This window comes from Hyperolius riggenbachi, chromosome 7 (genome assembly GCF_040937935.1).
Source record: "Hyperolius riggenbachi isolate aHypRig1 chromosome 7, aHypRig1.pri, whole genome shotgun sequence".
Lineage (NCBI taxonomy): Eukaryota > Metazoa > Chordata > Amphibia > Anura > Hyperoliidae > Hyperolius > Hyperolius riggenbachi.
Window position 1 is genome coordinate 218,200,401 of NC_090652.1, and position 24,562 is coordinate 218,224,962.

The 24,562-nt window shown below is 43.8% G+C and overlaps 1 protein-coding gene across 3 annotated transcripts in view; it reads left to right on the forward strand.

The window, feature by feature from the left end:
• Positions 1 to 24,562, forward strand: part of LOC137524840 (potassium voltage-gated channel subfamily H member 8-like) — a 795,600-nt gene that overhangs the window by 535,218 nt on the left and 235,820 nt on the right. For all 3 annotated transcript variants that reach the window (XM_068245232.1, XM_068245233.1, XM_068245234.1), the window contains exon 4: positions 7,122 to 7,258. In XM_068245232.1, the coding sequence (XP_068101333.1) occupies positions 7,122 to 7,258 (137 nt within the window). The remainder of the gene's footprint in view (positions 1 to 7,121; positions 7,259 to 24,562) is intronic.

Here is a 24,562-nt window from a genome sequence, read left to right on the forward strand (position 1 = left end):
TATAATACACTTTGTAATGTTTACAAAGTGTATTATACAGGCTGCCTCCTGCCCTGGTGGTCCCAGTGTCCGAGGGACCACCAGGGCAGGCTGCAGCCACCCTAGTCTGCACCCAAGCACACTGATTTCTCCCCCCCCTGCCCCAGATCGCCCACAGCACCCATCAGACCCCCCCCTGCCCACCCCCCAGACCCCTGTTTGCACCCAATCACCCCCCTAATCACCCATCAATCACTCCCTGTCACTATCTGTCAACGCTATTTTTTTTTTATCCCCCCCCTGCTCCCTGCCCCCTCCTGATCACCCCCCACCCCTCAGATTCTCCCCAGACCCCCCCCCCCCCCCCTGTTTACTGTATGCATCTATCCCCCTGATCACCTGTCAATCACCTGTCAATCACCTGTCAATCACCTGTCAATCACCCGTCAATCACCCGTCAATCACCCGTCAATCACCCGTCAATCACCCGTCAATCACCCGTCAATCACCCGTCAATCACCCGTCAATCACCCGTCAATCACCCGTCAATCACCCGTCAATCACCCGTCAATCACCCGTCAATCACCCGTCAATCACCCGTCAATCACCCGTCAATCACCCGTCAATCACCCGTCAATCACCCGTCAATCACCCGTCAATCACCCCCTGTCACTGCCACCCATCAATCAGCCCCTAACCTGCCCCTTGCGGGCAATCTGATCACCCCCCCACACCAATAGATCGCCCACAGATCCGACATCAGATCACCTCCCAAATCCATTGTTTACATCTATTCTCTCCTCTAAACACCCACTAATTACCCATCAATCACCCATCAATCACCCCCTATCACCACCTGTCACTGTTACCTATCAGATCAGACCCTAATCTGCCCCTTGCGGGCACCCAATCACCCGCCCACACGCTCAGATTGCCCTCAGACCCCCCCCCCCTTTATCAATTCGCCAGTGCATTAATTACATCTGTCCTTCCCTGTAATAACCCACTGAACACCTGTCAATCACCTGCCAATCACCTATCACCCATCAATCACCCCCTGTCACTGCCACCCAACAATCAGCCCCTAACCTGCCCCTTGCGGGCAATCTGATCACCCACCCACACCAATAGATCGCCCGCAGATCCGACATCAGATCACCACCCAAGCGCAGCGTTTACATCTATTCTCTCCTCTAAACACCCACTAATTACCCATCAATCACCCTCTATCACCACCTGTCACTGTTACCCATCAGATCAGACCCTAATCTGCCCCTTGCGGGTACCCAATCACCCGCCTGCACGCTCAGATTGCCCTCAGACCCCCCCTTATCAATTCGCCAGTGCAATATTTACATCTGTCCTTCCCTGTAATAACCCACTGATCACCTGTCAATCACCTGCCAATCACCCATAAATCACCCCCTGTCACTGCCACCCATCAATCACCCCCTGTCACTGCCACCCATCAATCACCCGCTGTCACTGCCACCCATCAATCAGCCCCTAACCTGCCCCTTGCGGGCAAACTGATCACCCACCCACACCAATAGATCGCCCGCAGATCCGACATCAGATCACCACCCAAGCGCAGTGTTTCCATCTATTCTCTACCCTAAACACCCACTAATTACCCATCAATCACCCCCTGTCACTGCTACCTATCAGATTAGACCCCTATCTGCCCCTAGGGCACTCAATCACCCGCCCACACCCTCAGAATGCCCTCAGACCCCAGCCCTGATCACCTCGCCAGTGCATTGCTTGCATCTATTCCCCCCTCTAATCACACCTTGAGACACCCATCAATCACCTCCTGTCACCCCCTAGCACACCTACCCATCAGATCAGGCCCCAATTTGCCCCGTGTGGGCTCCTGATCACTCGGCCAAACCCTCAGATCGCCCTCAGACCCCCTTCCGATCACCTCCCCAGTGCATTGATTGCATCTATTTTCCCCTCTAACCACCCCCTGAGACACCCATCAATCACCTCCTGTCACCCCCCTAGCACTCCTATCCATCAGATCAGGCCCAATACAACCTGTCATCTAAAAGGCCACCCTGCTTATGACCGGTTCCACAAAATTCGCCCCCTCATAGACCACCTGTCATCAAAATTTGCAGATGCTTATACCCCTGAACAGTCATTTTGAGACATTTGGTTTCCAGACTACTCACGGTTTTGGGCCTGTAAAATGCCAGGGCGGTATAGGAACCCCACAAGTGACCCCATTTTAGAAAAAAAGACACCCCAAGGTATTCTGTTAGGTGTATGACGAGTTCATAGAAGATTTTATTTTTTGTCAAAAGTTAGCGGAAATTAATTTTTATTGGTTTTTTTTCACAAAGTGTCATTTTTCACTAACTTGTGACAAAAAATAAAATCTTCTATGAACTTGCCATACACCTAACGGAATACCTTGGGGTGTCTTCTTTCTAAAATGGGGTCACTTGTGGGGTTCCTATACTGCCCTGGCATTTTAGGGGCCCTAAACCGCGAGGAGTAGTCTTGAAACAAAAATGACCTGTGAAATCCTAAAGGTACTCATTGGACTTTGGGCCCCTTAGTGCAGTTAGGGTGCAAAAAAGTGCCACACATGTGGTATCGCCGTACTCGGGAGAAGTAGTATAATGTGTTTTGGGGTGTATTTTTACACATACCCATGCTGGGTGGGAGAAATACCTCTGTAAATGACAATCTTTTGATTTTTTTACACACAATTGTCCATTTACAGAGGTATTTCTCCCACCCAGCATGGGTATGTGTAAAAATACACCCCAAAACACATTGTACTACTTCTCCCGAGTATGGCGATACCACATGTGTGGCACTTTTTTGCACCCTAACTGCGCTAAAGGGCCCAAAGTCCAATGAGTACCTTTAGGATTTCACAGGTCATTTTGAGAAATTTCGTTTCAAGACTACTCCTCACGGTTTAGGGCCCCTAAAATGCCATTAATTTTCATCTTTTGGAACATATTTGGATATGTTGAGTGATTGTCAGTCAGTTTAGTTAATGGCATATCCGTCTGCCAGCTGCCACCTAATGCCTCTGGGCACTTTTAGTAAACAGCCTTGAATGGCATGCCCATGCCTCAGCTCCAACAGTATGAAGTAACACCAGGGTTGTGTGTAATTACAATGAGGTGTTAGGAAACATTTATGACCATCACATGCACACTTTGACAGCTTGTTTACCAGCTCTTTGTAACTGAGATGAGGGAAGGAAGAGCTAGAACATGTCTGCTCAGTTCTGCCAGTCGTATTCTCAAAAGGACAATAGGTGTAACCGGTGAATGAAATTCAAAGGATGAATTCCCAGAACCAAAAAAGAAAAGACCGAGAAAGAAGGAGCGCCATTATAGTGTAGTATTCCAGAGAATCAGATTACTGGTAAAAGAAATTTTACTTAAGAGGTGCTGAGAGCAGGACCGCCATCAGAAATGTTGGGCCCCATAATAGGCAAACCTACTGGGCCCCCTGACTCCCCTCTTCCCACATGGCAAATCACAATCTTTGAAGGCCTGAACACACTAACGTCCGTGCTTGTGCAGAACACTCCCAGCCATGGGAGCACAATGGAGGAGACATGCGGCCCAGAACAATGCATGCACAGTGCTCCGCAACCCAGCTGGATTGTGTGGACTTCACAGGAGCACATTAGATCAGACTGGAAGGGTATCGAGGGAGCTGATAGACTACAGGAGGCTGGAAGGAGCCCCAGGTAAGTAAAAATTATTTTCTCCCATTTGTCTCAGGTTTACTTTATTTACTATCTGACTAAGGTAATTCCTGGATGAGCCACCCGTCACTTCTCACCACATTCATGGGCAGCCAGAAGGACAGACACAGACTGAAGCTGGAGCCCATGTGTGGCACTGTACCGGGCCCTAGATTCACTCGGGCCCCATACAGCAGTCCCCCCTGTGATGCCCTGAAGGCGTCCCTGGCTGAGATGCCAAGAATTCTGTCTCCACGCAGGTACATAGGAATCTTCTTTGCAGTATGGTCGGTCACGCTCCGGAAAAAATAAAACCCACTGCATTTAATATCAACGGGCAGGGACGGATCTAGACCAAGTTGCCCCAAGTTGCGCCTGGGGCAAGGTCAGGTTTTGGCGCCTAAACTGCCATTCCCCATCCAAATTTTGCCGCCTTTTTAAGAATTCAACAAACTGCGCCTGGGGCAAGAGACCCGCTTGCCCCCCCCTAGATCCGTCCCTGTCAACGGGGAGACTCCTAGCTAAGATACGTGGGATGAGGCATCCGCAAAAATTGTCAGCAGCTGTGAAGCAGTATGAAATAAACAATTGTACCTTGGAAGATAAAGTAGAGTAAGAATTATTATATGTATTGGACTCTAAACGACATTACATTTTGTGGACCTTTACACCTCTTCCGGTAAAAAAGGAACAGTGCCTTTAACTCAAGGTCCTCAGACTTGGAGTGCCTTATGAACCCCTACTCTCAAAAGGGGCAGACTGTGCTACATCATTCATACCAATCTCATATTTGACAGCAGTGTATTGCTGAAATCTACATTATAGACAGATCATCAGCACATGGCTGGAAGACCCAGGGAAAAGAGTGGACTGGAAAGTGATGCTATCTTCCCGTTGCCATTGCAGAATAATGGCAGACAATTACAGGGTGTTTTCCTTTACAAACTGCTCTATTTAGTATTAATGAAACAGTGAAGCCCTGCCAAAAATATTTAACCTGGTTCTGGAACCCAAAAAAGTACACTTGTGTCTTTCCTTCCAGGACCAGGTTAAGTTTGTTGATATGTGTAGTTCTTTAACCGCTGTTTATCTGTAAGCCATGGTATTTTGTTATATAGAGAAGATATACTCATTCTAGATATTGTCATGATTTTTTTCATCTCTTTTGAAGACTTTCTACATTACAGCTTAAATAGCTTAAACATGTTCAAAGACATGCCGGCCTTATTTAGATCTCCGGGTTACTTGTGTCTCCTGCAGAAATTTCCCACTGAGCCCTCGCCTCCATTATTCCCCTATTCAATCTGCAGAAACCTCAGCCTGTAACTTGATGCTAATTCACTGTTACAGCTATTGATTCTCTGCAAAATACAAGATGCTGCTCAGCCAATGTATACTTCATTAATAAGGCGCAAGGTTTATTTTGGCATTACCAGTCACTGCCTGTATTTGGAATATAGAAGGTCTGCTTTCTGAAATTAAATTACAAAAAATAATAATAATTATGTGTTTCTGACATAAGTAATGATAATCATGTACAGAGACTATAAAACTGGTACACATTTTAGACAAGTGATTCTTCCTAATTGTTTCAAGCAGTGGTTCAGGAATAATCATGGTACAAACATGATACTAATCTCCACGGAACAGTATACACTGCATATTCTTTGTTTTGCATACAAGGAACAAGTGCAACATCAAATGTAATCAGGGCAAATCACAGAACAGGAGGGCAATGGCATTTGGGGACACCTGTACATATTTTCAGCTGAAACAATCAGGAATGATCACTTAAAGGGGCACCATGGCGAAAAATTGTAAAATTTTAAATACTGTATGTGCAAACAGACAAATAAGTAGTACGTTTTTTCCAGAGTAAAATGAGCCATAAATTACTTTTTCTTCTATGTTGCTGTCACTTACAGTAGGTAATAGAAATCTGACAGAAGCAACAGGTTTTGGAGTAGTCCATCTCTTCATGGGGGGATTCTCAGGTATTATTTATTTTCAAAAGCACTTAGTGAATGGCAGTTGCTCTGTCCAACCTCCAAAAAAACTGTAGTGAGCAGGGAAACTGGCCAGCGTCATTGTTTAAATCCTTTTTAGGGAATATTTTTATAAAGAATAAAAGACTTGCTGAAAATCCTCTAAGAAGAGATGGACTAGTCTAAAACCTGTCGCTTCTGTCAGATTTCTACTACCTACTGTAAGTGACAACAACATAAGAAAAAAGTAATTTATGTTCATTTTACTCTGGAAAAAAACATACTTCTTATTTGTCTATGTTTGCACATATTTTAGATTTTAGCAGTAGGAGAACAGAGGCGCCAGCAGGATAAAAGCGGATACAAACTTTAACATTTGCTGGGAGGAAGTGGTGGACTTACCTCCATAAAGCAGACATTAAAGACTGTCTGAATAGTAGCAATCACATTTATTAAATAGTACCCCAAAAAAGTGCAACGCGTTTCGCAGGCCCAGCCTGCTTCATCAGGCAATCAACATGGGGACAAAACAGAATTTCAGCAATAGCAGATGTAGCGCCTCAGTCTTCCCTGAGTCACTGAGGCGCTACACCTGCTATTGCTGAAATTCTGTTTTGTCCCCACGTTTATTGCCTGATGAAGTGGGCTGGGTCTGCGTTATTTGGGGTACTATTTAATAAATGTGATTGCTACTATTCAGACAGTCTTTTGTGTCTGCTTTATGGAGCTTTATGGAGCTAAGTCCACCACTTCCTCCCAGCAATTTTTTAAGTTTTTATCCGCTTTTATCCTGCTGGCGCCTCTGCTATACCGTGTCCACCCCTGGCGGAGGGGTGATCTACCCCCTTTCGCATCTACAGAGAGCGACTTCTTATCCCTGAGTGAGGACAGGTCTAATCTCCTCACCTGCCTATACAGTGGTTGCCTTTGTGGTAACCCACGTTTGTGAGTATAATTTGCCCTCAATGCAGCAGCAGCAGGTGTAACGTGTGCCAGAAGCATGCCAGACGTGGCATGTGGCAATTGGCACTTAGCACGTGGCACTTGGCACGTGTCACGTGGAAATGACAGTCAGACAGCAGAGGAGAACACACTAGTGCACACTAACTGTCACACTGGCACTGCTCACAGCACAGCAGTTCTGTAGAAAGCTAACACAGTGAGTTAAAGAGAACTGTCCATGCTTGGAAGTCATTAAACCTGAATGAACTAGACGTGTTTTGTAAAGAGGAATGGTCCAAAATACCTTCAACCAGAATCCAGACCTTCATTGGAACCTACAGGAAGCATTTAGAGACTATCATTTCTGCAAAAGGAGGATCTACTAAATATTGATTTCATTGCTTTTTTTGTGGTACCCAAATGTACAGTATGCACCTGCCTAATTTTGTTAACCAATAGTCTCATACTGTCTTTTCTTTCTCCTGTCACAGAGGAAGATGATTTGGAGATCTTCACTGATACCAGACCACCTGGGTTCAATGCCAATCGTAGGAGGAGCAGAGCTGTTCTGTATCACCTCTCTGGGCATCTGCAAAAGCAGGATAAAAGCAAACTCAAGCTAAATAATGTAAGCATCCACTGAAGAATATTAAAAAGTATCACAATTTAACATATTTTTTCTTTGCCTCTGACTGTTAAAAGGTCTTTCCAAGGAAGCTAATCAGACGGTTGAGGAAAGAACACTTTGTCTTATCAGTGCCTCAGTGACTGCGCCCATATTTTCTTGCAGAATTAAATTGTATCTAGAGTCAAACAAATGAGATGAAAGATTATGGTATAGTCAAGCAGCAATCTAATAGCCTACTACAGTACATTCATTGTTTCAATTTGATCCAGCAATTTGTATCTGATGCAGATGTGTGCTATGGTATGCTCTCTGACACCAAACTACAGCTTTCATATCTCTTGAAAGACCAGGGGCCATTTGCACCTTTTCTCCTAAGTTTTTTTTTCATCTTCTGTTTAAAATAATTTGAACACTCTTCAGTTGAAAAAAGTGCCAAAAGTAGGTGAAAAAGTATTCTCAAAATTATTCTGAGTATTTTATTGCTTGCTGGTAGTGTGGCTGGATAGTGTATTGGTTAAGGGATCTGCCTATAACACAGGGAGACCAGAGTTTGAATCTTGGCTTTTTCTTCCTCCTCTAGCAAATCAAGAGGTGGGGAGCAGATATGTGTACAACCTTGGAAAACATCCTACACATATACTCATCAATCCCTCTATCCCCTCCGAGTTAATGTGCTTAAGTATAAAAATCCTCCTGTAAGAGAAAGCAAAGGAAAAAAATGCATTGCAGGCACCTTTGGTGCTCACAGTCTTGCCTGCATATATCGGCTTTGTTTGGTGGATGATAAAAGACGTTGATGCCTTCAGATGTCCTCTATACTACAATAGCTGCTCTGCTCCCTCCCACTTGCTAATATGGTTTATGCATAAAAGAAGCATATGAATCGTGAAAATATGTATAGTATTTGTAACGATCTTAAACGTTACCTCTGTGGTGGAAAGCAGCGCAGCTGCTTTCACACCTGATGTCACCTTTCTGGCCAAGCCATCCCGGGTGTCGCTTCCCGACTCAGCTGGGACAGGGATTTCTGTTGCAGCAGCTTGGGTCCACACGCCTGCACATGGAGCAAAAGGACCTTTACATAGAGCTATAGGACCTTTATGGGCAGAGGAGACAGATCAGCTGACTTGGTGGTCAGCTGACTTCCACCTGTCAATCTTCCTTGCAGGTTGGTTCAGCCCCTCGGGCGGGGCTGCTTGAATCTGCTGTCAGTATTTAAACCTGGACTTGTCACTCTGTCTTTGTCTGTCGTTGTGTACACTTGTGTCAGTACTCAGACCATAGTTAGATCCCAAAGTGTGCTAGAACTGGCCGGAGCCGGGGATCCACACTTAGCCAGATTCTGTTGATAGTTTAAAGTACTTATTGCTTTGTATCTGCGAGCACCCAGATCCGTTAGTCAGATCCGTTAGTGTGCCGGGACCAGCTGGAGCTGTAATCCTACACTAAGATAGATTCCGTTGATAGCTTAAAGTACTAGTTTGATTGTGATTATCTGTTATGACTTCTTGCCTGCCTTGACTACTCTTCTGAACTTTGATCTTGTACCTCGTTATTTCTGATACTCCGTTGCCGAACCCCGGCTCGCTCCTAGACTCTGTTTCTGCCTCCTGATTCTGTACCCCGATATATCTGATACCCCGTTGCCGAACCCTGTCTGTACTTTGACTCTGCCTTTTGTCTGCTGATCTTGTACCTTATCTGTCTGTGTGTTTTCGACTTGGCTTGCCCGACCTCGAGAACCGACCTCACGATTGGAGGCGGTTCCTTGTCCCGTTAGTGACACTTGCGCCTGAGTGTCACTTTCGGACTTTCCTTCCCACTGTCAGTCTGACTCCTCCCGTTTTGGAGAGCTCAGACCTGTGGAAGGAATCTGTGCAGTACTCCTTGCTGCCCTGTACCTGCTCTTGAGGTGCAGCCCTCAAAACATTACAGTTGCACCAGACACTCGTTACTCAGGTGACCAGAGGTTAGCTTATATATCTAATTATCGGTGAGACTGCAGATCACCAATAATCGGGTATATTCTGCATTCTCGGTGATACTGCAGTTCACCGGTAATCAGACCCTCTCTGTGTTACACCGATCGTTAAAGAACGCCAGACCTGTTAGTGACACCCTCTCTCTGGTGTCACTCACGTTCTGTCCTTCCCTCTCCCTGTCTGACTCCTCCCCGTGGAGAGTCCAGACTACGGAAGGAACTTGTTGCTAAGACTGCAGTAAGGTCTGAATCACCTGCTCCACAGGTGACCATTAAAGCCGTGTTATTTGTATCTCTGAGACTGCAGTAAGGTCTGAATCACCTGCTCCACAGATGACCATTAGAGCCGTGTCGTTTGTATCTCTGAGACTGCAGTAAGGTCTGAATCACCTGCTCCACAGATGACCATTAGAGCCGTGTCATTTGTATCTCTGATACTGCAGTAAGGTCTGAATCACCTGCTCCACAGATGACCATTAGAGCTGTGTCTTTTGCATCTCTGAGACTGCAGTAAGGTCTGAATCACCTGCTCCTCAGGTGACCGTTAGAACCGTATTTATCTGTCTGTGTCTTCCAGCCCCACTGGGGGCCCTGTGTCTGGTCTGTTCTGTTGGTGTCCTGAGTGTTCCTTGCCAACTCCTGTGGTAAGGTCCTGTAAAACCATTATTCCGCAGATCACCAACGCTCAGTCATCTGAGTAGTGGCGTTAATCGTCACAGTATTAAGTCAGTGAGACCAGATCCTAAATAATGCATTTGCGTAACTACATTGTCATGTGCATAACAATATTTTATTCTACGCGTTGTATTAAAAATATTTATTTGTAAATTAAGATAATGTACTGTATTCCACTGATCTACTAAAATGTGGCGTATAAATACTTTAAAATACATTCCCCTTTCATCTTTCTCAGCTAAAAAAAACCCCGCAAAATTATAAGATGCTCCTCTTATCATATATTTGTCATATTTTCCTCCCTTTCATTAACCACTTTACCCCCGCGCGTACGTATTTCTCCGCCCCTTTTTCCATCCTTTAAAAACCAGGGACGGAGAAACACGTACTTTCCGCGTTCCCGACGCTGCCCGCGCTCCCGCTCGTAAACACGCCGCCCGCCGCTAGTAAACACGCCGCCGCCCGCTCGCCCAGAGATCAATGAACGGGAAAATCCATTCCCGTTCGTTGATCTAAGCCCCGCAATGATCAGCTGCTCTCCTATGGGCAGCGCGATCATTGTGAGCAAAAACTCACGTGTCCAGCCTCCTTATTCTTCCTCCAAGCTTCCGGAAGGAAGCTTGGAGGTCGCATTAAAACAAAAAGTTACTGTGGCCATCTTGTGGCCAAATAGTAAACTACACCCTACACATTTTTCACATACAAATAAGTGACTTTTACACATAAAATTAACTCATTACCTCCCACACTCCCCATTTTTTTTTTTTTTTTTGTAATTAAAAAAAAATTAAAAAATTTACAATTAAAAAAAATACATAAATAGTTACCTTAGGGACTGAACTTTTTAAATATTTATGTCAAGAGGGTATAACACTGTTACTTTATAAACTATGGGCTTGTAATTAGGGATGGACGCAAAACTGAAAAAAATGCACCTTTATTTCCAAATAAAATATTGGCGCCAAACATTGTGATAGGGACATAATTTAAATGGTTTTATAACCGGGACAAAAGGGCAAATACGTTTCATGGGTTTTAATTATAGTAGCATGCATTATTTAAAAACTATAATGGCCGAAAACTGAAAAATAATTATTTTTTTCCCCACATTTTTCCTATGTTCCCATTAAAACACATTTAGAAAAAAATAATTCTTGGCATAATGTCCCACCTAAAAAAAGCCTAATTGGTGGCGAAAAAAAACAAGATATAGTTCATTTCATTGCGATAAGTAATAATAAAGTTATAGACGAATGAATGGAAGGAGCGCTGAAAGGTGAAAATTGCTCTGGTGCTCAGGGGGTAAAACCCCTCAGTGGTGAAGTGGTTAAAGTGCACCCAAGGCAACATGTGACATGAGATAAGCATGTGTATGTACAGTGCTAAACATTAATAACCAGTCTGTTTTACTTGTTTTATTTTGATGTCTGAAAGAGTTAATTTTTGGGAATGGAAGTGACAGCTTCTGTCTTGTCAGTACCTTGTTGGGTATATAGGAACATCACTGATAAGCAAATTACAGTCATGAAAAGTTGCCCTGGCAGAAAACAACTTCTGAGAGCAGAGTAAGATAGAAAAGGGTCAATAGTTCATGTATTTTCATTTAAAGAGACTCTGAAGCGAGTCTACATTCACTTTTTTAACATGCAGCCATGTAAAGAACCATAACCCATGCTAAAACGCTGCTATCCCGCGGCAAAACGAAGGGTTTATACCCTCCAAATCCCCTCTCCCACCTCCGGGGAGCGCTTCCTGATGAGGCAGAGCTTATGGCTGTAGCTCTGCCTCTCAGCGCATCAATCCCCGCTGATCACCGCCTCTCCCCGCCCCTCTCAATCTTCCTTCACAGAGAGGGGCGGGGAGGAGGCAGAAATCTGTGCGGCGATTGACACACATGGAGGCAGAGCTACAGCTGAAAGCTCTGCCTCCAGGAGCAGCAAAATCCACAGATTTTGCAGGGGGGATTTGGGGGTATAAACCCCTCGTTTTGCCGCGGGATAGCAGCGGTTTAGCATGGGTTATAGTTCTTTACATGGCTGCATGTAAAAATAGTGAATTTAGACTTGCTTCAGAGTCTCTTTAAGAACACCTAATAGACTGCCACTAAGTGGAGACAACAAAACATTCAATCTACTTTGTAAATGTTTAAATATAAAATAAAACCATGGGATATCTTAGGAGTAGGAGGATAAATACAATTGTTTATCTTATCAGTTTATTTTGAACTTGTGTTCACTTTAAGTGGAATCCTAACAAAAAACCTGTGTTAGTTTTATAAAGGGTATGCTAGGTTGTAGGGGATATTTCCCCTTGTTTCCTGTCCCAAACAAACACTAGAAAGTTATGTCCAATAGGAATGGAAATCACTCCTCCAATAGATGTCACCACAACTAGTGTACTCCCTGAAGATGTATGCACATTTTCTGGAAAGGGTAAGACCACAAAAAGTTGAGAGGCAGTCCATTCTTTGTCTCAGTGATAGCTGTCATAGGGGCTTCCAAAGGGAGAGACCAAGCAGGGTCCTGAGAAGCCCCCAAGTCAAAGGTTGCAGAGTTCACCATGGGGACCAGATGTGTGTTTCAACAAGAGAACCCAGCTGACACCTTCCATCACTTCCCCCACCTTTCCTACATCCAACGTTCTCTGCTAATGTGTGTCAAATGACAACATTTGGAGTCTTTTTTTTTTTGTGGGGAGAGAAGGTGTGTGTGTGTTTTAATGTGCAAAGGAACACTCATATTATGTCTGAAATTACATTTGTCAGCGCTTGCATTTATCCATGACATGGCATATTGTACCATTTGTACAATATTATAATGTAAGGGGGCCCTACGTTTATTTTTGCCCAGGACCTTTTTTTTTTTGCTAAAACCAGCTCTGACCACAGGGACAGAGTGAGATGAAATCTCCATAACATAGACACACACGCAATAAAGCTTCATACACAAGGCAGATGTTCTTGGCCTAGGCGGTTCGCCATGGCATTCCGCACTGCTGTCCCTCCTCCTCTTTCCATAGTAACAAAAGTTCGGCATGGAGGCTAGCGACTCGTCTATGTAACCTCAACCCTGAAAACTGTCACTCAAGGGATTTAATCTTTATCACTCCCAGGCAACAGTCCTTGTACTTATGTTTTTCAATTGTATGTAGGTCTTTCAGTTGTTTCCTAGTCTATATAAAAAAAATACAGCAGTTACACTTTAAATCAGGAAAAAAAGTTACTTTAAATTGCATTTTATGAGCGAAAGCATTGAGCATTTGCCATGTTATAATGGACTATACACATCTCTACTGAGATTCTTGTCTGTCATTGATCCATCAAGTGTACAAGCACATATACAGCATCATATAACGTGGTTTTATGGTTGTTCCTGCAAGTTACTATTTTAAGAGGCTATAAACATTTCTGGGCACATTCTGCAAAGATACCTGTGTTTCATTGTCCCAACACCTAGATGTATCTTATCACACCATTTTATAGCTGTTCCTGTGACTCACACATTTCAGACCTGCTTCATCTGAATCTTTCATTTCGGCAAGAAAATCACAGAAAGTCACAGTGGAATGAAGAATATCTCTCAAATTTAGAATTAAAATTGTATTTGCAAAAATGTTTAATTAATATTGTTTGGGCCATTACATAAGCCAAACATGGTTTGTTTTTTCCTAAATAAAAAAAAAAGTAACTTACTTTGCTTGCTTTGTTAATAGCAATTTAAGGGATTTTTTAAGGGCAATCTAAGGGCTGACAGCAGTACAGTTTACTATCTGAGCGCCAGTAGTGTTTATCTGCCAGACTCTGCAAGTACCTGGCACCAGCGTGTCTCATGTATGTACTTCTGAGCTGCAGTAGCCACACGATGTATCAACTTCTACCACATGTGTGGTTATAAATGTTCTTATTCAGTTGTATTATAAGGCAGCTTTAAAGCGGCTTTCGAGATTAAAAACTATAACAAATAACTTGTCTATATATCTTATCTAAAGTTTAGATAGTTTGCACAGCAAATCTAGCTGCAAACAGCTTCAACAGTATTATTTCTTCCTGTGATACAATGACAGCAGCCATGTTCTGCTTGTCACATTACACAGGCAAGCTTGCCTGCATCTCCAGCCCTCAGCCTGTGAAAACGTCACTTCCCTCTGCCTCTGAAATCTCTGGCTAGTAACACCTCCTCCTCCTACCCAGACTGAGCTCCCATAAGCCCTTGCTACATGTCACTCAGAGTGCCAAAGGTGTTGGAGGAGCTGTGGGCGAGGCTTGTTTAGTTTATAGGGAATTAGAGTATTAAAACAAAAAAAAAGTATTTGGCTTGAGGAATGCCCTAAAAAACGATATGAAAGGAACACAACTATGCAATGAGTAAAAGTTTATCTCAGATCCACTTTAAGGTGGTTGCACCTGGCATTTGGGCAGCTGAACAGCCCAGTAAATGGGCAATTCTGCCATCTGTGCGAAAGAGCCCTTATGGGAAGCATTTTATCATTGGTAAAATATTCATGTAAACCAAGACCTATTCACCTGCCCTCTAGAGTCAGTTTAAAAACACCTAGATCTGCCAGCTATACTGAGTCCACGTAGTGCAGAAATGTGTCCCCAGCTGCCATCTTTCCAGTCTCTGACGCAAAGCAGAGACCAAATCATGGTCACTTAGACAGAGCGAAAGGGGCCTGCATCTGATTCTGTGGAAAAAAAGGGGAACCACAGGGCTTTAAGACTATTTGTTTTTACAAACTGACAGCATGAGCAGGTAAGCAAAGCTTCTTTAGCCACAGCCTTAGGGCTGATCACACGGACGCATCCATGGTGTTCTTCCTGGTGGTGCCTGGTCTGTTATACTTCCTGGGAGTGCCCAGTCTGTTGTTCCTCCTTGTGGTGTCCAGTCCGCTGTTAGGCCTGATGATGTCCAGTCCATTGCCCAGCCTGAGAGTATTTAGTCCACTGCCCAGCCAGCTGTTCCATCTGATGATCTTTTCTGAACTGTCATCTGACCAACTGGAGTGTGATTCTGGTCATCTGTCCCTGTTTCCAGTACACCGTCCCTTGCTATTGTATCTGATTCTTTGGTAACTGACCTCCTGCCTGCCCGACTATCCTTATTGCCTACTGTCTGTATTACTTTCATTTCTGATTATTGATCTTGGCCTGTCTGAGGATTCTCTTGTGTGCTGATTTTGCTTATATGTTCCTGTACATATATTGCATGATCATTGCTCCTGCATATTAGCCAGTGTGTATATATTGTGTAATCCCTGTTTTTGTGTATTGCCATTGTGTATATATAGTTTGATCTGTGCTGGATGGAGTCAGGCTGGATATCAGGACTTTCCAGTCAGATTAAAACCTAATTTTCCCTCAAAATAAGTACAATTAATCTGATGCCATGGTAGTACATGTCAGAATGACTAAAAGCCAGTTAACTGGAGGTTGGGAAGTGCCTGGCATGACTTGAGGGTCTTGTGTCAATCGTGTGATCCAATGATCAATGTGCAATTTAGGTTGCACCTTACCCATCGCCCACCTACAATGAGAAGTGACTGACCAATGCTTAGCAGAGGAAATTTACTGTATACATGATGCTGTAATATGTACGAACAGAGGCGCCAAGCAGAGTAAAACAATGTTCTAAAAATGATAAAAAGAGGGAAGTCGAGGTGGACTTACCTCCCTCTGGTAGTGGACATATACTCAAATGCAGAGTAAAAATATATATACAATTTATTCACAACTCCATAAAATCGCAACGTGTTTCGCGATCAACAGTCCCGCTTCATCAGGCAGTATAGGAGCATAAAAAAGTGGTTCAGGTCCATAAAGCGTGTGAGCGCCTCTGTGTGTCTCACAGAGGCGCTCACACGCTTTATGGACCTGAACCAGTTTTTTATGCTCCTATACTGCCTGATGAAGCGGGACTGTTGACCGCGAAACATGTTGCGATTTTATGGAGTTGTGAATAAATTGTATATATATTTTTACTCTGCATTTCAGTATATGTCCACTACCAGAGGGAGGTAAGTCCACCTCGACTTCCCTCTTTTTATCATTTTTAGAACATTGTTTTACTCTGCTTGGCGCCTCTGTTCGTACATATTACAGCACTATAAGTCCACCCCTGGTGGAGGGGTTCTTTCCCCATTTTCCTATCTACAGAGAGCGACTTTTATACCTGAGTGGGGTCAGGTACTAATACTCCCCACCTGCCTGTCAAGTGGTTGCCTGATGGTAACCCACCTTTGTGAGTATAAGAACCTTTGACATTATTTAATATATTGAGCTTACCAGACAATATTGCACTATTGGGCTCTCGGTGTCCTCTGTTTTGTTTTTACAAGTACTGTATACATGATGTATCTGTAATGTTATATTAGATTGCTGTTTGCTGCTGTTGCAATCATGATGATTATGCAACTAAGAACAGTTAATCCTTGTATTGCCAGTAAAACTTCCTATATGCTCTGAGAGTCTGAAGGCCTGTGTTTCTGCTAACAGCTCTGAGAACTTTCCATAGACAAGGAGATTTCTAACAAATGTTATACCAGGATCCACACTTGATGTAGGATTGTATATTGCAACTCAACTAAACTGCACCAGGGGCATTGCTGAAGAATGGCATGAATGGGGGGGGGGGGGGGGGAGGGTTATGGTGCACCATGGCAATAAAATGGGCATATGCATGAGCATTTTTTAGCTTGATCAAATAATGTATATGAAGCCAGCAAGTAGTGGTATAACTAGAGATCCCCTCAACAAAAGTTTGCACAAAGACCCACTACTCTAACTACTCTGCAAACAGCAATATGTGACATAATAAACAAGGTATGTACTGTTCTCCACAATAAACACTTCTAGAATCTTAGATCATAATTAAGCAGGCACATCCTCTAAGCGTTCAGTACTTTGGCTTAGCTTTTCCACAGCATTGACTTTCTTTTGCTGCAAAGTGTTGTTGTACTTATACTAACATGCGCTTAAAATGTGTTAAAGTGGGGTGTTGATTAATAATGCATTGCACTTGCATTACTGATTTTAGCCATGTTTCATAATACTGGCATGTTGTAACAAACGCTGGAGAGGCAGCCGTGGTGAACAGCGCTACCACCGCAGCTGCCTCCAGTTCCCTGTCTAGCAGTTTATCCGTGCCTCAGGTGTCTAGCACGCCGAGGACAGGTCTGTCAGTTGCACATAGGGTTGCCTTGTCGCGTCGAACGTGCACAGACAGGACCTTTATGCGGGGAGGAGGCGTGTCAGCTGACCGGCCGGTCGGCTGACGTCAAAGGAGATGCTCGCCGCTCCTCATTGGTTGATAGGAGGGGGCGTGCCAGAAGGGTCTCCTCTGCTTCATAAGCCTAGCTGATTCACTCGCAACTTGTCTGCTGTTGTGAATACTTTGTGTTAGCACTCAGACCCTTAGATAGTTCCGGTGTGCTTTGATCTGGGAGGAAACCGGGGATTTCACACAAGATAGAAATTGTTTGATAGCCTTAAAGATTATTACATTACTGTGTTATTATTTGTGCATGACTCTAGCTCGTTCTGACTACTCTTCTGCACAGTGATTCTGTACCTCTGCCCATCTGATCTTGCTGCCGACTCTGCCTGTTTATATCTTCCTGTCTCTGCCTTCTGATTTTGTACTGCATCTGTCTGTCTGTTGCCAAACCCGATCTGTCTGACCACTCTACACTCACCAGAGGGCCCTTGACTTTGGTGAGAGGCGCTGTACTGTTAGTGCCCACCAGCTCCTCTGGTGAGGTATTGCTAAACCTATCAGTACTACTGTTGCACCAATCACTCATTGCTATTTGTTGTCACATCAGCTTCTTATATACCAGTATTATAGGTGATACTGTAGATCATCTAATAATCAGAATTCTGTTCTTTGCTGACACATATCGTTACACATGTCACTTCCTCTATGTACAGAATAAGCGACGGGTCAGACTTTTGATAGCTGCACTTTTGTACGTGATTCCTATTAGTCTTGATCAATTAAAACTTGACGTGGAATACAAAAGATTAACGTGTCGCATGCGTCTCTTGCTGTAAGAAGTGCAGCCATTAGGACCCCGTATAATAAATGTAACCACCATTTCCCATATAAAAGGGTAGCAATTATATTCCTCTGCTGCGGGAGCAGGAAAAAATGGCGTACAGCTCTACTGCTACATTATGATGCTGCCATTCAAGTCTATGGTAAACAATGTTTTATTTTCTTGAATGGTTACTTTATGGCGCACAGCCATAACGTTATTTATCATTACCATTAAAACGGTAAATACCATTATCAAATACATTTTACACCAGTAATTCAATTTTGATGTGAAGTGAAAGATGGCCGCAGAGATTAGCAGCTATTAGCAAAGCCCCCATAAGTGACAGAAACGCCAAATTTTCAGGGTATGTGAAGTGGGATAGTGGGAACAAGAAGAAAAAAAACTATTTCAAAAAGACCTAATAGTTTTTGAAAAATCAATTTTAAAGTTCTTGTTCTGAGTTTGGGAAATGTTTTAATGGCCGCCGACTTAGCGGTTAATAGCAAAGCCCCCGAATGTGCTAAAAACACCGAATTTGCAGGGTATGTTAAGGAGAACTGTGGGAACAAGAGCAAAAATATGTTTCAGAAAGACCTTAAATTGGAGGAAAAAAAGTTGCAATTATAATGCGGTAAAATGACAGATAATGTATTAACATGTATATAAATGTATTCTTTTTTACACGTTCAGAGTGTGGGAAATAAAAAAAAATTGACGTGGGGTCCCCCTCCTGAGCCTCTTTAACCCCTTGTCCTGGCATAGCCAAATATCGGAGCCCCATTTGCGTGGGGTGTTCGCACATGGCTGGGGCTCCGCATTCTAGCTATCTCAGCCTGCATGCGGGAGTCGGGGGATGAGGGGTCTCCAATGCAGGCTGGTATATTTTTACTGTTTTTAATGGTAAATAACGTTATCAAATAAAACATTAACGACATCGCCGTGCGCCATTTTTTCTCCACACCTCTTTTAACTGTACGTCCCTGCTACTACCATACCACCCATGTATAACATGCCACCACTATGCACTCAGTGACACATACAGTTAGTATTAGTGTCCCTAATAGAACAAGTGCTGGCAAAATGTCCCACGGTAATTTGTCTAGGCATCTTACCCTGCTAAAAACAAGTACTGTAGTGTGTAATGATTTTTGCATTTGTAGCCTATAAAGACCCAGGCAGTGCATAAATAATATAGTGCCTTTATAAAGTAGCTACACACCTCTCATAACAATTGAAGGAATTGTATGCGTGTTCAATGAGTTTGGGTTGGTGAGGTGCATCTAGCCTGGTAATGATTTATGTAGCCTTAATAGACTAATTAATTATATAATAATTATAACATATAATAAGAAACAACATACTTTCTGTACATAATTTATCAATTTGTTAATGGTACCAGCAAAAAAAAGTAATTTTGATTGGGGAAGGGGGGGGGGATCCTTATCTGGAGCACCAAAATGGCCCGAAACAGTCCTGCCAGCTGTCAGTCAGGCTACAAAAAGTCCAATTAAGGGTAGCAGGAAAAAAGGGCGCCGGCAGCTAGGGGACAAAAAGGATAGACTCTAATGCAATTATCATTAATACGGTGAAAAAAGGGCATCCGACAAATATAATTAACAACATAAACATTTAAGTTTTTGAAGTACAGTGGGATGCGAAAGTTTGGGCAACCTTGGTAATCGTCATGATTTTCCTGTATAAATCATTGGTTGTTACGAGAAAAAATGTCAGTTACATATATCATATAGGAGACACACACAGTGAAATTTGAGAAGTGAAATTAAGTTTATTGGATTTACAGAAAGTGTGCAATAATTGCTTAACCTCCGTGACGTTTTTTTTTGTTTGCATAATTTTTTTTTCTATCATGTAGCTAGCCTAGCGCTAGCTACATGATGCCCCCCTCCCTGCGGCGTCCCTCCCACCCCTCCAATCGCCGCCGGCGCGTATGCCCATAAGGAAATCCCGTTCTGAAGGGATTTCCTTTAGGGCTTCCCCCGTTGCCATGGCAACGATCGTGACGTCAGCGGGAGTCCCGATCTACCCCTCAGTGCTGCCTGTCACTGATTGGCCAGGCTGCGCACGGGTTCTCGGCGGGAGGGCCCCTCTAACGCGGCAGGTAGCGGCGAATCGGCGGCGAGCAGTGGCGGCGATTGCGTGATACACGCAGCTAGCAAAGTGCTAGCTGCGTGTAATAAAGAAAGAATTGTGTAAATCGGCCCACCAGGGCTTGAGAAATCCTCCGCGGCGGGTTACCCCGAGCTCAGCTCGGGATAACCGGCAAGGATGTTAAACGAAATTAGGCAGGTGCATACATTTGGGCACCACAAAAAAAGAAATAAAGTTAATATTTAGTAGATCCTCCTTTTGCAGAGATTACAGCCTCTAAACACTTCCTGTAGGTTCCAATAAAAGTCTGGATTCTGGTTGAAGGTATTTGGACTATTCCTCTTTACAAAACATTTTCTAGTTCATTCAGGTTTGATGGCTTCCGAGCATTGACAGCTCTCTTTAACTCACATCACAGATTTTCAATTATATTCAGGTTTTGGGGACTGAGATGGCGGAACGTTGTACTTGTTCCTCTGCATGAATGCCTAAGTGGATTTTGAGCAGTGATTAGGGTCGTTGTCTTGTTGAAAGATCCAACCCCGGAGCAGCTACAGCTTTGTCACTGATTCCTGGACATTGTTCAGCAGAATCTACTTATACTGAGTGGAATCCATGCGTCCCTCAACTTTGACAAGATTCCCAGTGGATGGAACCACCACCATATTTTACTGTAGGTAGCAGGTGTTTTTCTTAGAATGCTGTGTTCTTTTTCCTCTACGCATAACGCCCCTTGTTATGCCCAAATAACTAATTTTTTTTTCTTCAGTCGACAGCACCTTATTCCAAAATGAAGCTTGCTTGTCCAAATGTGTTTTAGCATACATCAGGCGGCTCTGTTTGTGCTGTGGGCAGAGAAAAGGCTTCCTCTGCATTACTCTCACATACAGCATCTCCTTGTGTAAAGTCCACTGAATGGTTGAACGATGCACAGTGACTCCATCTGCAGCAAGATAATGTTGTAGGTCTTTGGTGCTGGTCTGTGGGTTGACTCTGACTGTTCTCACCATTCGTTGCTTCTGTCTATCCTAGATTTTTCTTGATCTGCCACTTCGAACCTTAACTTGAACTGAGCCTGTGGTCTTCCATTTCCTCAATATGTCCCTAACTGTGGAAACAGACAGCTGAAATCGCGGAGACCGCTTTCTGTATCCTTCCCCTAAACCATGATGGTGAACAATCTTTGTCTTCAGGTCATTTGAGAGTTGTTTTAAGACCCCCGTGTTGCTACTGTTCAGAGAAAATTAAAAGAGGAGGGAAACTTACAATTGACCCCCTTAATTACTCTTTCTCATAACTGGATTCACCTGTGTATGTAGGTCAGGGGTCACTGAGCTTACCAAGCCAATTTGAGTTCCAATAATTAGTTCTAAAGGCTTTGGAATCAATAAAATGACAACAATGACAATAGAAAATGTTTTGTAAAGAGGAATAGTCCAAATACCCTCAACCAGAATCCAGACTCCCATTGGAACCTACAGGAAGTGTTTAGAGGCTGTAATCTCTGCAAAAGAAGGATCTACTAATTATTCATTTTATTTCTTTTTTTGTGGTGCCCAAATGTATGCACCTGCCTAATTTTGTTTAAACAATTATTGCACACTTTCTGTAAGTCGAATAAACGTAATTTCACTTCTCAAATATCACTGTGTGTGTCTCCTATATGATATATTTAACTGACATTTTTTCTCGTAACAACCAATGATTTATATAGGAAAATCATGGCGATTACCAAGGTTGCCCAAACTTTTGCATCCCACTGTATGATATTGTTTTAGAAGCTTGCAACGTTATAGTTTTTGTCATATTATTTTGTTTGCATTTCTATGTGTAGAAGGGTGTTTCTGCAGGGAGAGTGGTTAGGGTTAGGCACCACCAGGGGAATGGTTAGGGTTAGGCACCACCTGGGTGGCGTTTAGTTTTAGGCAACAACTGGGGGGGGGGCAGTTAGGATTAGGCAGTACCAAAGGGGGGTTAGGATTAGGCATCACCAGGGGAGTAGTTAGGGTTAGGCACCACCAGGGAAGTGGTTAATTGTAAGCACCACCAAGGGAAAGTCCTGTGTGAGAATAGGGTTGGGTTTAGCTGTATTGTTGGATTACGTTACGATTTTTAATGTTAATATGTTTGTTATCAACTTCCATCTTTTTTTAAACTGTCTTTAATATTAGCCGATTTCGATAACGATGTTTATCGTTATTGAGATTTCGTTATCCACCGACGCCATTTCGTTATCCAGCCAGGCCTTTTTTTGCTGGCGCCTTTTTTTCATGCAAAAATTAAAGGATACATGGCACAGGCATAACAATAGGGGATGCAGCCCATGCTCTCGCAGGGGGCCCGGCACAGGGCCATTTTTGGGGGGCTGGAGGGGTCGCAGCATGAGGGGAGAGCTTGGTGGCACGTTGGTGGGGAGGGGGAACGGTCCCCCCCCTCACCTCAGGCTCTCCCCTATGCGCTTACCTCCAGCATTGTATAAAGTGTATGCAGGCGACGGGGCAGCGGCAGATGCATACCTTCCGTGCGCTCCAGCGCGGATGTTTCTTCCTCTAGTGTCTGACGCGACTTCCTGTTTATACAGGAAGTCGCGTCAGAAGCTAGAGAGAGGATGGAAGGTATGTATCTGCCGCTGCCCCGCTGCCTGCATACACTTTATTCAATGCTGGAGGTAAGCGCAGAGGGGAGAGCACGAGGCGAGGGGGGGACCGTCCCCCCTCCCCACCGACGTGCCACCAAGCTCTCCCCTCATTTCTGCGGGGTGGCCCGTCGATTCCTAGTGACGCCCCTGATACATGGGCTGTTGCCTGGGGGGATGCTGCTTATGGGACTGATGATTAGAAAGGCTATATGTGTTGAGGGCTGCACCTGAAAAAAAAAGTCTTTGCGCAGCCAAAATGATAGTTGCTGCACATGTAAGAGGCTGGCTACAGTGAATGTCTTTTTAGTCACAAATAGCAGCTACTGTTGCAAGTAATGGTTGGTACTTTGCACTTGAATAAACGGTTCTCTTTGACATGGTGATGATGCAGCTATGCCTTTGCTTGTAAGATGTTCCAGATGGATGTGAATTTGGGGCTTTTTTCTTGAAAATGACATGGGAGCCTGGCTTGCTTTTGAGCTTGCTGATAGTGTGGTCCTGTGCACCTGAATATTTTATTATTATTACTAGTTGGAACATTCAGCAGGAGCTTCTACTTTTATATGCTCTAATTATAAACAGACAGAACAGCAGCCAGTCCCTCTTAGCTGTATGGGATTCCGGGCATCACTAAAAAAAAATGCTGAAAGACCAGAGTCATGCGCTGGGAATTAAAATGTAAGCTGACCTTCCCTTTGAATTTTACATGAAGGAAAATTTCTGGCATGTTTAAGGCAGATGAAACTGCAGGCAAGCTCAGTGTGTTAATGTGCTAGGATGACTTATGCATTAATATAACACATCAATAGTTCATTTTAGGAACAAAATGTTATTCGTTAGTATCAATTATTGACGTGATACCATGTTGTGTTAAAGGGCAGCTACCACATGATAATTGTGGAACCAGCTATTCATAACCTGCAGTTCTCATTCAGTGTAATACATAGGCTTCAATACACTAAGGGCTGTTCGCTAAAAAGAATTAGGTCAATAAAATACCCTATTTGGTATTTTAAACTTTTTTCCCCTAATCCATTAAGATTTCCACACATGGGGCAATAGTTTGGTATAATACCAAAAATGTGGCTCTAATTACCCTGCTCAGTAATGTAGAAGTCTTAACGGTGAAGAAGGTCTCTACAGCAAGCACCATTCTTCTATAACTGGTCTGCGTGAGACATTCCTGTGTCCTGGGACAGCTTGCCATAGAGATAGGGCCCTTTTCCACTAGCGAAGTGATGTGAATGTAGCTACCTCGCCGCATCGCATCACTTCCGCTTGCAATCACGTCACTTCCGCATGTCCCGATGCAAAAGTGAATGGAGGAGACGAGACGCGGATGCGGACAGATGCCGCAGTATGAGAATCTGCAGCATGATGCAGATTCTCAGATCGCTCTGCACCACTCCGCATAACAAGCACACAATGGAAACTGTTCCATTGTTGTGCATTAGTTACAGTTCGGCTATGTAGCCACATCGCACCACATGTAGTACAAACAGTCCCTAAGGCTCTCAACTGTGCAGAATCAGCGGAAGCAGACAGTGTAAAGTCTGCTCCGATGATCCAGCTGTAGCCCAGGGCAGATGCATTACCCCCATAGGCATCCGCCTGCCCAACATTATCGCGGACCGCACAGAACTGTGGTTCGCTTACCGCAACGGATCTCACTAATTCATTGTAGAGTGACAAGTGGGAACTGCTCTCATTTATAAAATAGGAGCGGTTCACTGTCTGTTTAGCATTGAATGGAGGAAGGACAAAAAATGTCAATTTTCCGCTCAAGTGGGAACAGAGCCTCAAAGGCTTCCTGTATTCTTTTAGTTATGCATGCATGCCAATAGAGTGCTCTCTTCTGAGTATCAGT